General features: G+C 40.4%; 1 protein-coding gene across 4 annotated transcripts; it reads left to right on the top strand.

The window, feature by feature from the left end:
- Nucleotides 1–428: 428 nt before the first annotated feature.
- On the top strand, nucleotides 429–13,024 carry trpv1 (transient receptor potential cation channel, subfamily V, member 1). Of its 4 annotated transcripts, none has more exons than XM_079651588.1 (16): nucleotides 429–863; nucleotides 3,020–3,219; nucleotides 3,367–3,518; nucleotides 4,056–4,208; nucleotides 4,324–4,461; nucleotides 7,016–7,314; nucleotides 7,944–8,120; nucleotides 8,190–8,345; nucleotides 8,421–8,516; nucleotides 8,600–8,670; nucleotides 9,306–9,471; nucleotides 9,556–9,622; nucleotides 10,514–10,845; nucleotides 10,928–11,049; nucleotides 12,553–12,665; nucleotides 12,758–13,024. In XM_079651588.1, the coding sequence occupies exons 2-16, from the start codon at nucleotides 3,029–3,031 to the stop codon at nucleotides 12,847–12,849; spliced, it is 2,325 nt and encodes a 774-aa protein (XP_079507714.1). In that variant the 5' UTR covers nucleotides 429–863; nucleotides 3,020–3,028; the 3' UTR covers nucleotides 12,850–13,024. The 4 variants fall into 4 exon arrangements, with proteins under 4 accessions (XP_079507714.1, XP_079507712.1, XP_079507713.1 ...); XM_079651586.1 differs by having other exon boundaries at nucleotides 3,015–3,219; XM_079651587.1 differs by lacking the exon at nucleotides 429–863 and adding an exon at nucleotides 902–1,337.
- Nucleotides 13,025–13,151: the final 127 nt, after the last annotated feature.

Raw genomic sequence — 13,151 nt, 5'->3', positions numbered from 1 at the left:
TGGAGGTTTATGTATTCCATACATTCCGCAAGACACTGCCTGTAAATAGAGTACACAAAAGATGAAACTCCCCAGTTTATTACTTGTACTAAGATTATTTTTAATGTAACAGGTTTTATTCATTTTTAAATATGGGAATGAGGAATTATCTGAGGATAACTTTATATGAATTAAGGAAATCTACAGACACAAATAGACAGTGACTTAAAACTGGTGAAGGTGCAGCTAGTTTCAATGACTTTGTATACTGCAGTGTAGCTTGTGAATTTACTCGAGGTGTAATTTCAGTCTTATTTAAGTGTTGATTGTATTTCAAATCATTAATCCAAATCTGCAAAGTAACTAAAGGAATTCAATTAATGTAGTGCAATAAAAGTACACAATTCACCTTTGAATTGTTGTGGGGTACAAAGTAACATAAAATGGAAATACTCATGTTAAGTACAAGTATCTAACCATTTTTACTTAAGTCCAGTACTTGAGTAAATGTACTTAGTTACTTGCCACCTCTGGAAGGAAGAAATGTAATGGAAGCAAAACAGCTCAAACTCTCAAAATGGAGTCTATGTTTGCCTGTATAGTGCCTTGGCCTAGCTTTGAAAAAGGAAGTTATAATAAGAAAGGAAATGGCATGACTGCAGATCTATAGCAGACGCTAGAAAGCATAATCTCTGCAACCACACAGTCACAAGACCACAGCAGCATGAACACACACACACACACACACACTCACACACCCATGTCAGTGAAACTACTGGAGGCGCATAAGACACACAGGAAGCAAATCAGCGATTAAACAAAGGAAACTCGCTTATGAAAATATCATGCACCAACCTTACTAAGAATAGTAGCATTTCAAAAGGGTAAGTTGTACATTTATGTAATTTTTTTAATTGAATTCGTTTAAGCTCTTGATGGCTATTTCTTTCCAGCTAAGTGCCTCAGAGGATAACCCTAAAATGAATTTGAAAGACTATATGGCATATGCCACAGTTAAACTGCTCTCTAATTAGCTCCTCGTGAAACAAATGTGTTCCTGTCAGATAATACACGGGTACTCGCTGATTCCTTTGTGGTATTTTTTTGCTGTCTTGGCATGATGGTCAATAACAGATCCTTTTAAGCACTCAGGGCTGCAGTAATGTTCTCTGATATCCTTTGGGGGATGTCACTCTATCTCTGCCTCTTCCAGGCAGTCTTCCTGCTATCTCCCACCGCCTTTACAATAAACGGACATGTAAGGATGTAGGACTCACACATCCATGCAGGACACTGTTGTGTTTTTTACTTCAAGATCTATTTCTTTCTATAATCTGTTGCTGGAAAAATAACTTTTGGTGAGTAAATTGATGGGTTGATGTGTAACTGGTTTACCAGTTTTAAATTACAATATCTCTACTGGTCCTGAAGGACATTGTCAAACATCCCAGTCAGTGAAATAATCTTTGTTTGAACATATCTTACATTCTATTGTGATTTGTTAACGCATATTTTGTACATTTGAACATACCGTGCAGACATTTAAAAACCTGCACCACAGTGGTGTGGTTGATTTTATGAGGATATGGGAACTAATGGTATGGGAAGATGGACCTGATTGACAATGACTCACAATGTGTCTCTTAATCTTTATTTATAATTGAACTTCTGAAGAATGATGAGGGTGGTGCATCTTCACACACAATGAACAACTCATATTTTGTCAATGCACATCTTTTAAAATTTGTTCACAACTGGTACCGCTAAATGGCATTTGAGATCCATGGGAAATGGACTTTTCAAAAAATGAGACGGACAGCACACACTTCTCTGTTTTTCCATCAATTGTTTTACTTTAGTGCTATTCCTCTAGTAATGATCACAGTCATACGGAGATGCGATGAGTCACTAATTCCCCATTTTGTGACAGAAAAAAGGGAACAGAAAGCCACCAGGATCAGGTTCCTGTTGTCCTTTGCTTGATTAAAAAACTACATTTATTTATATCAGTTTGACTTATATTTTTTATTTAAATCACTTGCAAAATGTTATTTTTAATAAACCCTACCGTACATAATTGATTATTCTGCAGCGAAGTGGCTAACAGATTAAGTGTTGTGAGTTATGTTCTCATGGAAATCTTCCTCTAAATACACTCCTTTGTTCCTCCCTGCGGCTGGAACATCACATGCCTGGAAATATGTCTGTGCCCTTAAAGCCTAGAAGGTGATTCCTGTGGTGAATTCAGACCCAGCTGATACGAACGCATAGTAACTCATGTTAAACATTAACATTAAACGCTTTGTCCTGCATGTTTACATCAGGGCTCTCTAATGCTTCTGGCTTGTGACACACTAGATAAAAACTAAGTGTGTGTGACCTATTGACACAATTGCAAGGAGTACCAAGCAGACACATTTCAACCATACCGAAAATAAAAGAAAATAATGAAATAAGTAAGTAAATACAAAAATATATATAAAGGGAGAAGGGTATTGTGATTGGGGTGAAATACCTCTTTTCTTGGAACAATTTACAAACAATGTTAGTATGTCAATGTTAAGTCTATGTCTTATTCAAAAAGTATTCTCATACTCTGATGTAGGTACTGTATATTACATGTCCATAATGTGTATACATCATGAATTTTGTTTCGGTGTATTTGATGCTTTATAAGTCAGAAACATACTTTAGGGTTTTCTCAACCTCTCCCCAAATAGGCATCCATTTTGGACATCTACAGAATGTGTGTGTAGTTTGCGAAGGGATAACACTTGCCACATTTACAAGATGTAAAAAAATATCTCAAGCTCACTATGCCAGTCAATTCTCAGCAGCAATTTAATTACCATGGGAAGTCCATTACAATCGTCTTCTGATAGAATGAATTCAAATTATTTCCCCCAATGTTTATTTAACATTATGTTTCAACAATTTCAAGTGGTAGAGAATCAGATGAACTCCTTAACAAATGTATCTATAGCTGACAAATACTCATCCCTGGTTCTGATGGCTGCTGTCTGAATGATTCGCAGAGCAGGGGGTGGAGATGGAGAAGTCAGAGATGTTTGGCATCTCTTTGGAGACAGACAACAGGACGATGGAGGAGAAAGCGCGGCACAGAGCTGCGCATAAGGGCGGTTCAGGCAATGAGCCGCCCAAGGCTCCAATGGACACTGATTACCAGGAAGAGATGGAGATCCCCAAGCCTAAAATCAGAATGAATGCCAACTTTGACAAGTGAGCCTCACCATGCAAACATGAAGGGATTTTAACACTCATTATAACATGGTTCTGTGTATTATCAAGCCCAGAATTGATGATTAAGTTGGAGTTGCTTCACCTTTTGCCCCCAATGATGTTGTCTGTGACTTGTTATGTTGACAGAGAGATTCAAGGATTGGATCCCAGTGGAAGCACAGACAACAGGTTTGGTATCGACAGGCTGTTTGAAGCGGTTGCCAGCAGGGACGTCCAAAAGCTGGACGGCCTACATCAGTACCTGCATCGGAACAGGATGAAACTGTCCAACTCTCTGTGTGAGTGTCAGACCCATAATGCAACAGCGGTAGACATGTGTGTTACCTCCCTCAGGGGTTGTTTTTTAGACAATGGACCCCTGGGCACAGACATGTAAGTAACAGGCCCCATCACCTTATGACACATAGACTCTGTGGTTTTGTGTCTCATTGGTGTCTTCTATTGATTTCATGTGCTTTTGTGCTTCATTTGTTTCTTTTTTTGTGTCCTTATGTGTCTCTTTGTGGTCATTTGTAGGCCTTTGGTGTCTTCTTATGGTCTTCTTGTCCTGATTTTAAGTCTCCTTGTGTTAGTTTTGTTTCTTTATTGATGTCGTTTTGTCTATCGTTGTGGTGATTTTGTCTCTTGAATCATTTTGTGTCTATTTGTGGTCGCTTTGTGTCCCTTTGTTTTATTTTTGCCAGCATGTGTCTCTTTGACTGACATTGTGTAGTTGCAGGTCACTGGGCCCCTACACACTTAGGCCCCTGGCTCTGTGCCTAGGTTTGTCCAGATCTCCGTCCATGATCTCCCTGTATGTGTGTTTACACCTTCAGATCAGTCTTACGGTAAAACGGCCCTCATGAAGGCTCTGCTGCACCTCGTGGATGGCAAAAACGAGACGGTGGAGCTTTTGATCGACATTTCAGAGAAGATGAAAGACATTAATGAGTTTGTAAATGCGGCCTACACTAACGTCTACTACAAAGGTAAACTGAAGCTGAATTGTTGAGAAAATGAACTCTCATGTCTTTCTTTGTGTTATTCCTCAAACCTAAACAATGTAAAGAGATTTGAATGGTATGACTCGATGTATTCCGACAGGTCAGACAGCTCTTCATATAGCCATTGAGAGGAGGAGTCTCTCCTATGTGGAGCTGCTGCTCAGTAAAGGAGCAGACGTCCACGCCAAAGCCTGCGGAACTTTCTTCCAGCCACACGATGGCCCCAACTTCTACTTTGGTGAGTCCATGCTGCAGCAGGGCGCAGCCCCCTCCTCTGGAGCCTCACACAAAGATAATCTACTGATGAGTCACACATCGCCACCTTTATTACTGAGTGAGAAACTTTCCATAGAGTCACAGCATCTCTGGACAATAACATGAAGAAATACATTTTCAATAGGGTATTTCTAAGTTCCAATGTAATTTGTTCCCTGAAATCTTACATTTTAGCTGGGCTAGGGTTAATGTTCATTTATTTAAAAAAAGGACAACACAAAAAGATTGCCATTGTGACTGTCACATTTTGGAGCACAGCACCCAAGGCTCAGGTGCCTGAGCTCAGTGAGGTCATTACTAACTGATAAACTGGGTCAATGATATGGGCCTAGGAAAATATTTCCCCAACAAGCTCCATATTGTCTATACTCCATGTCAGGGAATAATTTGCCCTGCATGTCCTCCTTCGCCCTCTGACGCAGATGCCCAGCCTTGGACAGCCACTATCTCCCTTAAGGAGGGGCTGCCCTAGCATTTTGTTGTTGTTACTAGTTTATGACCAGGCAACTCTCGGTCAGAGATAGTTATTGTTGTGGGACACCTGGAACACATCCTTCTCGGGGTGTAGATGACCCGAGCCATAACCTACAACTAAAGTTGATTCAGTTTCCTCAGCTGTTTAGTGTATATATTGAAGAATGTCGATTACCCTCAGCAAACTAGTTAAAACCTCCTACCAGAGGAAGGTTTCTTCAGAATTGATTTGGCATCTCTAAACTGTGGTCAACCCATGACAGCCCATGACATGTCTTGTGAATTCCCCGGCCCGAAGCTCCAAATAAACCATCATTGTTTGCCATCAAAGATCCAGCTCTCCTCGTGTCTCTCTGAGGCTTGTTTCCAATTGCTTCAGAAGTTTATTGGCCAAAACCAAGTCGTATTTATCTTTTAAAGATCTAGAAAGGGTTATTAATGCCTTTGTAACCTCAAGACTGGGCTATTGCAACGCTCTGTATGTGGGTATGGACCAGGCCTCAATTAGACGCCTGCAGCTAGTGCAGAAAGCAGCTGCACGTCTTCTGACTGGCCACAAATAGCGTGACCACATCACCCCAATTCTGGCCTCATTTCATTCTGGCTTCCAATTGGGTTCAGAATTGATTTTAAACTCCTTTTATTTGTTTTTAAAGCCCTAAATGGGCTGGCTCCGGCCTATATAGCCTAATTCCTCCATCGCTACACCCCAGACAGAGCCTTAAGGTCGGCTGACCAGCTGCTGCTGGTAGTGCCCAAGACCAGGCTCAAAACCCGAGGGCACCGAGCCTAGGGCCGAGCTGGCCCTAGGCTCTGGAACACTCTGCCCCTCGATGTGGGGTCGGCCCAGGCCCTAGGGGTTTTTAAATCGACACTTAAAACTCACTTCTTCTCTCTGGCCTTCTAGTCAGAGCGGAGTATGACACCTGACTCCCTGTGTTTTTGCTTTTTATATTTCTGTTGTAAATTATTGTCTTTTATTGTGATTGTAGTATTGTGTTTTTATTACATTTACAGCACTTTGGCTCAACCAAAAATCGCTTTTAAATGTGCAATATAAATAAAACTGTATTTGATTTGATTCACCCACACATATTGACCCACAATCTGCGTTTCTTTAACAGGCCTGTTAAGGGATATGAGGGATGTCTAAAATGCATGATCTGTTTGGTATTTCGAGCAAAACGCATCATAGACATCATATATATATATATATATATGTATATATATATATATTTATATATCTGAGACCCATAATATATGCCTAAAAATAGCATAATAGGAGACCTTTAAGTAACTGTTAAGTTATTTTAAGTTCTTTGTGAGTTTGAGGGAAACATTATTAAGAAAAGTTTAAAAAAAAGTCCAATATGAAGGAGGCCAGGGTGGATGGATGGGTCAAACTACTTTTTTCTTACATATTTAAGCTACAGTTAAGGGAGTTAATTTACATCAGTAAATTCAATATAGTTAGGTAACTGTAACTTACATCACATGGGTAGCTAACAAACACACTTATTAATGGGGGACTGTGGCTGCGAGGGAGTGCGGTCGTCTTTCAACCAGAAGGTTATGGGTTTGATCCCAGCCCGTGCAGTCAACATGTCGATGTACTTGGACAAGATACTTAATCCTGAGTTGCTCCAAGGGTGTATAATGTTAGCTTCCCGAGAGCAAATGGTAGTGCTCTGTATGAATGAGAATGGATTAATGACTCCTAGTGCGCTATGTAAAGTGCTTTGAGGGGTCGTACAGCCCTGATAAAGTGCTATATAATTTACCATTTAATCCAAAAAGACAACTTTCACAAGTGGCTTTGTGACAAGATGTTTTTTTTACAATTCGCAACCTTGTTGCAACCTAATCCGTTGTCAAATATGTTTCACTCGAACTGTCTGGCATTAGTCTCAAAGCCCTGCTCTGCATGGCTGTTTTTGGATTGATTTGATGTAGACACAATAATACATTGAGATTTAATCAATTATAGCATGCAGGGGAAAAAAGCTGTAACTTAACAGAGTGTCTTCGTGTGTTGTCCTCAGGTGAGCTGCCTCTGTCTCTGGCAGCCTGCACCAACCAGCCCGACGTAGTGGACTTCCTCATGAAGAGCGAGTACCAACGCGCAAGTGCTGAGCTAACTGACTCTCATGGAAACATTGTGCTGCACGCCCTGGTGGTGGTGGCTGATAACTCTGCCGATAACACAGAGTTTGTTACCAAAATGTATGACCGCATCCTCAAGACCAATGCCGAACTTCACCCCAAGTCGAAGCTGGAGGACATCGAGAACAACAATGGGCTGACGCCTCTCAAAATGGCTGCCAAGACTGGCAAGATTGGGGTAAACATTTCCTCAGTGTCACTGTAGACATAGCAGCATAGCTAGCTGAGGCCCAGGGACAAGACTCCTAGCTTCTCCCAACAACCCAAGGAGTAAAGTTTGGCGGGCCCTGGGATGACTGGGTTCCCTAGATCAAAAGCCAATGATTACCAATGTTTTCATTTAATTTTGGATTATATCCGATAATAAGCTCTGTGGCAAATTGAGGTTTAGAATACTCACAAGTTTTCTTCACAAACTCTTTTATGATTTATGAAGCACTAGAAATAAAAAGCTAATGTTGGGGGATAAACAAATGAATTTAATATCACCACCATCATGTGCACCATATTTACTTACATGTTTAATGTCGAAGAACCTGTTAACTACACACTTTATCTAAGGAATTTTACCAAATAATAAAACGACCTTGACTTCAAATCAAGGGAACTCAAAGTGCAAAAATGCTAACACATTTCAGTTGTTTAAGGATGTATTGATGATGCACATTGAAGTCTTCTTTCTTGCAGGCTAGGTTAGAGTTTTATTAAGAGTCACAATTTCAGTCTCCATATTGTACGACCTAGATAATTGTGATTGAACATTCTCAGAAATAAATTGGCTCTGACTATACTCTAATTTGTCTGCAGATTTTTTCACACATCCTAAAACGTGAATTCCAAGAGAACAAAGCCCAACATCTGTCCCGTAAGTTCACAGAGTGGGTTTACGGGCCCGTCCAGAGCTCCTTGTACGACCTGGCCTCGGTGGACTCGTACCAGGAGAACTCAGTCTTGGATATTCTTGTGTACGGCAGTGACATTCCTGTGAGTCCCAGCATTATAAGCCCAGTCTGTCAGTTGTTGTTCAGTACTCAAACATGTGACTCCTTTCAGAACCGCCACGAGATGCTCCAGATGGAGCCTCTGAGCCATCTGCTGGACGAGAAGTGGAAGAAGTTTGCTGGTCGAATGTTTTTCCTCAACCTCCTGGTCTACATCCTCTACCTGATCAATTTCACCCTTGTGGCCTACAACAAGAAATTTGGGCTGGTAAGCTGACTGCTACACATGGTTTGACTGGTCTTTGTAGCCGATCTGAACTGAGGTTTCTGCTCTGCCCCACAGCCGCCGTTTCCCATCGAACACAACACTCTGGGTTACCTGTACTTTTCAGGCCAGCTAGTGACAGCGCTGGCAAACTGCTATTTCTTTGTCATAGGGGTAAGTAGGTGACTATGTGCTTTTAATTAAAATCACATCACAGTCTTCAATCTTTTAATAAAAAATCATACATAAATCCCTAGGTCATGGACATGTATAGGAAACGGCCGAAGCTGCAGACGTTGCTGATTGACGGATATTACGAGATTCTTTTGTAAGTAATGCTTAAAACGTTGGATGTTTTGCCACAGTACTGACTCACCAAAAGCGTGACCATTTGGTGAACTTATATTTTTCCTAAATCAAACTAAAAAAACCTTGAATATCCACAGATTATCTCTATTTCTAACTTAGTGAGTCAGTGATTCTGGAGAAAGATTGTTGATATTTGAACACCTCCCTCCAGATTTAACATACTTGCCTTTATAATGTACATCCATTGCTTTAGTCCCGTCCTGTGCACAATTATGAACCCCCATTGCTGATAACATGACACAAAACCTTTCTATTAAGGTCTGTTTTTGCGCACGTCTGAAAAGTATATTTTTGGCTTTGACAATTGCATAAAATGTCTTATGCTAATGAAGCACTTGTTGTTCACGAGGGGCCACTGACGGACAGTCTAGATGAGTAAGGAGACAACACAATAAACAAAACAAAAACTGTCAATAAAAGAGGTTTTTCAAACATTGTAAACCACCCCAAACTTGGAATGTCCTTTATTATAAATGTTCTTAACTTAATGACAAAACGGGGTTGTATTGGACAGCACTGGACTGTTAATGTATTTTAATTGTTACATTTGAAAACCACAATGCTTTGCAGGATCACAGTGGTTTCTCTTGACAGTTTTTTTCAGGGCTTCCTGTTCCTGTTCACAGCCGGGCTGTATCTGTTGAGGATGGAGCAGTACCTCAGTGTAATGGTGGTGTGTCTCGCTCTCAGCTGGGTCAACATCCTCTACTTCTCCAGGGGCGACAGACACATGGGCATCTACAGCATCATGATACAGAAGGTAGTTCACACAGTCCGCTCAGTACCACGGTGACCATCACAGTGAACCCTCCTTAAATCACTTTGCCCCTTTTTCTTTTTGTAGATGATCCTCTGCGATATCCTGCGCTTCCTCCTTGTCTACATTGTCTTCCTCTTTGGATTTTCAGCAGGTATTCCCCAAAATGCTTTTCGATCTGAAAATAAAACTAATTTTACTCATTTATTTTGTATTGATTTGAAAAGTAGAAGGAGATAAATTACTTTCCTTAACAAATAAATATTTTGAGATAATAACATTTTCTTTAACGGCAATGTCTATAACGAATTATAAACTTATTTATAATAGTTTGTAATCTGCTTTTGAGACTGTAAGTGTAGTATTAACTACTCGTACATATTCACAATGCTTTATAACAATAATCATTACAAATTATAGAGTATTTTATAACAACTTACATGGTAAAGTATCAATAAATACCAGTTTCTTATTTGGTTGTTTTGAGTGTCATATTATGTTATAATGCCCATAGTTGTATTAAAACATTATCTTTTTATAAGGCATTTAAATCACTTTTATAGGGTATTCAAATAGAACAGGTGATAATAGACGATACATTATTTAATTACATTTTTCCTTAAAGAAAACAATGACCACTTACTGAGTTATACCCAGCTTGTAATTTGTTATCCCTGCATAAACCTCAGGAATGTAATGAATTCACTTAAAGAACCCATTGACCACTTAGAGTAATGTATAATTACACTACAATGCATTAAAACATCGATTATCAGTATTTTAAGATATTATAATACACTTGAATTTTGAAAAAAATGTGACTATCATTAAGTATTATTATCCTTTTTCCAAAATGTGAGTTAAAGGCCTATAACTGTACATATACATTACTATAAGCACATTATTACACATCTAAAGCATATTTATAATGCAGTATAGACATTGGGCGTCATAGAAAGTGCTATCTAAGCTTGCATAGCTATTGTCACTATTCGATAATGGGAGGATGTGCTATTTGTAATCTGTTTCCCCTGTCCTATCACAGCGGTGGTCAGTCTGCTCATAGAGCCTGCGGGAAACATCACTGTGGTTGAGACGCCGGGAAAGGGGCGTTTGTATATTACAGTTGCTCCTGAGGATTGTGTAAAGCCCTCCTACAGGAGCATCACCTTCACCATCCTGCAGCTCTTCAAGTTCACAATCGGCATGGGGGACATGGAATTCATCCAGGACCACAAGAGCAGTGAGGTCTTCTATGTGCTCCTTATCGGGTACATCATACTCACCTACATCCTGTTGCTCAACATGCTCATCGCCCTCATGAACTGCACCGTGGAGAAGACCACCCAGGAGAGCACCAGCATCTGGAAGCTACAGGTGAGGCGTGCAGGAGTGAGGTTGATGAAGTGTCTGTTCCAAGCAGCTAGGGTTTGATTAAGTGATTTCACTGTTTTTTTAGAGGGCCATCACCATCCTGGACATGGAGAAAAGGCTGTCTAGCTGTCTGAGGAAGAGGTTTCGCTGTGGGGTGGAGAAGAACCTCAGGACTACTCTTGGAGACGACCGTCGCCGGTGTTTCAGGTTGGTTAATCTCGGTTCAGCGACAGTACAATCTGTTACTGATATCAAGAGGCTCCATCAAAAGCAGCATCTGAATCTTGGATGAAATTACACACACAGACTTCCATAATTAATGTCCTTGCCCCATCACATTTGGTAATATGCACAACTAAAATACAGGTATAGCTAGCTGATATCTGGGCCCCGACTTCTTTGCCAATTCTTCCGATTAGCATTTTTCACAAGTAGCCAGGTAACTAGATAGCTTTAAGCTAATAAAAAAATAAATACATCAGGAGAAAGCTGTTGGGTTCCCAGAATACATTTCAGCCCAATGCATTCTGCCCCTTCTGCTCTCCACTCTGACTGTTGACCCGCATTCAACCAAAGCCTGTTGAAAACGATTGGTCATTACAACTCCGATTTCAAACACAAACCAGAATTCTTCCAAAATATTGTTTAATAGAAATGATGCATTATGCAGATATTTTTTATAGAGATCACTTGAGTCTGAATGGAAATATCTGAATCGTTTGATGTATTACCACATTTGGTTTGGGTATTAATTTTCCCCTCAGGATGAATTGTGATAACAGAATCATAAACTTTTCATCCAGCACTGCTAAAAATGAAAATATTTTGCCCAAATACTTTGGTTTATATCCTAATATCTACTAAACTAATGTACGGTAATTCTCTTCACTGCATGCTAACATGCTAAGCTAAGATGGAGAACACATACAACTGCTAAAACTCTGGAAGTTATCATTGTCCTTGTGATCAGGCTAACACGCTAAATGCTAACATCCAAACAAAAGAGGTACTAGTTGGTTTCTGGGTCTGTGGGCAAAATATAGTGAAGCGAACCTATGAAACTGTCAACAGGAAACAGGCTCAGTGCACAGGGCTCCTAAGCACAGTAAGCCAGGGCTGAAGAAAGAGATGCTTGCTTGGTTTCTCAATGTTGTATACATTCCCAGTAGTTAAAAGTGACAAGCAGATTTGATCGGCTATACTATATGTCTACTGTTCAGTAGTGGTCCCCTACTGTGTCCAGTTGTGCTGAATTAGACACTAGATCTGCAGATGTATGCATAAGGTGAGTCTTAGAGGTTTGTATAGGCAGGTTTCAAGTTGACATGAAGGATACTTTGAGAGGTTTAAGATAGAAGTTTTCAGACATGTTTTGCTATAACGGTCAGCTGTTCGACTTTGTTTTGAGACTATTATATTACAAAGTCAAACCTCAAATGTTTACATTCAGGAGGTTCTCTATACCACAACTGTTCTGCATCCTCAAGCGGATCCTTTAAACAGTGATAGAACACAAGGTGTAGCAAGCTATGATAATAAAGAAGATACAAAAGCTGTAGGCTGGAAGATTCAACAAAAGATGCAGCTATGTGAGCACCATCGATTGATGCGCAGCACACTGGGCCCTTCACTAATTTGCCTTCTTTGACAGCTGATTGATGCATCGCACAGCATACAGTAATTGGAGCATGTGTCCTCTTGTCGCCTCAGAGTGGAGGAAGTCAACTGGAACAAATGGAACAGCAACCTGGGCAAAATCAATGAGGATCCGGGGTGCTGGGATCGCGCCCAGCAGCCTGCAGCGCACACCCAGCCCAACAGAGGTGCAGAAACATGAACGCAGTAAATGTTTTTTGTTTTAGTATTTCTCTGTGACAGGAAAGTCATGTATGAACATATCCTTCTTTATCCACAGGGAGGAGCTGGAGAGGCTTTTTCACAGAGGGCAGTCGGCAGCAGGCATATCAGTCCTCAGAGATGAATCTTCTGAACCCCCCATCGGTCTAAAGACACACCAGAGAGCTTCACACTGGCTGCCCGGACATCAAGGCATTTACATTTAAAGACAGCAAAGAAATGTAACTGTCAAATGTGTGAATTGCCTCTCTGACTGACTGATACTCCCCTGTCAGCCTGATATTAAATGTAGCCTTGGAGGCATTATTTCACTGAGATCGAGATATTGTAGTGTGTTCACCTGACTGACACAACAGTGTAAAATAGGACAAATTATCAAAGATGCCTAATTGCCAAATCATATATTTGCAGTATATTTAATCCAAAGGCTTCTGCAAGCGCTGTTTCCACCA

This window comes from Notothenia rossii (genome assembly GCF_949606895.1).
Source record: "Notothenia rossii genome assembly, chromosome: 9".
NCBI classification, from domain to species: domain Eukaryota; kingdom Metazoa; phylum Chordata; class Actinopteri; order Perciformes; family Nototheniidae; genus Notothenia; species Notothenia rossii.
The sequence above is the reverse complement of the archived record's forward strand: the minus strand, read 5'-3'. Positions and strand labels throughout refer to the sequence as shown.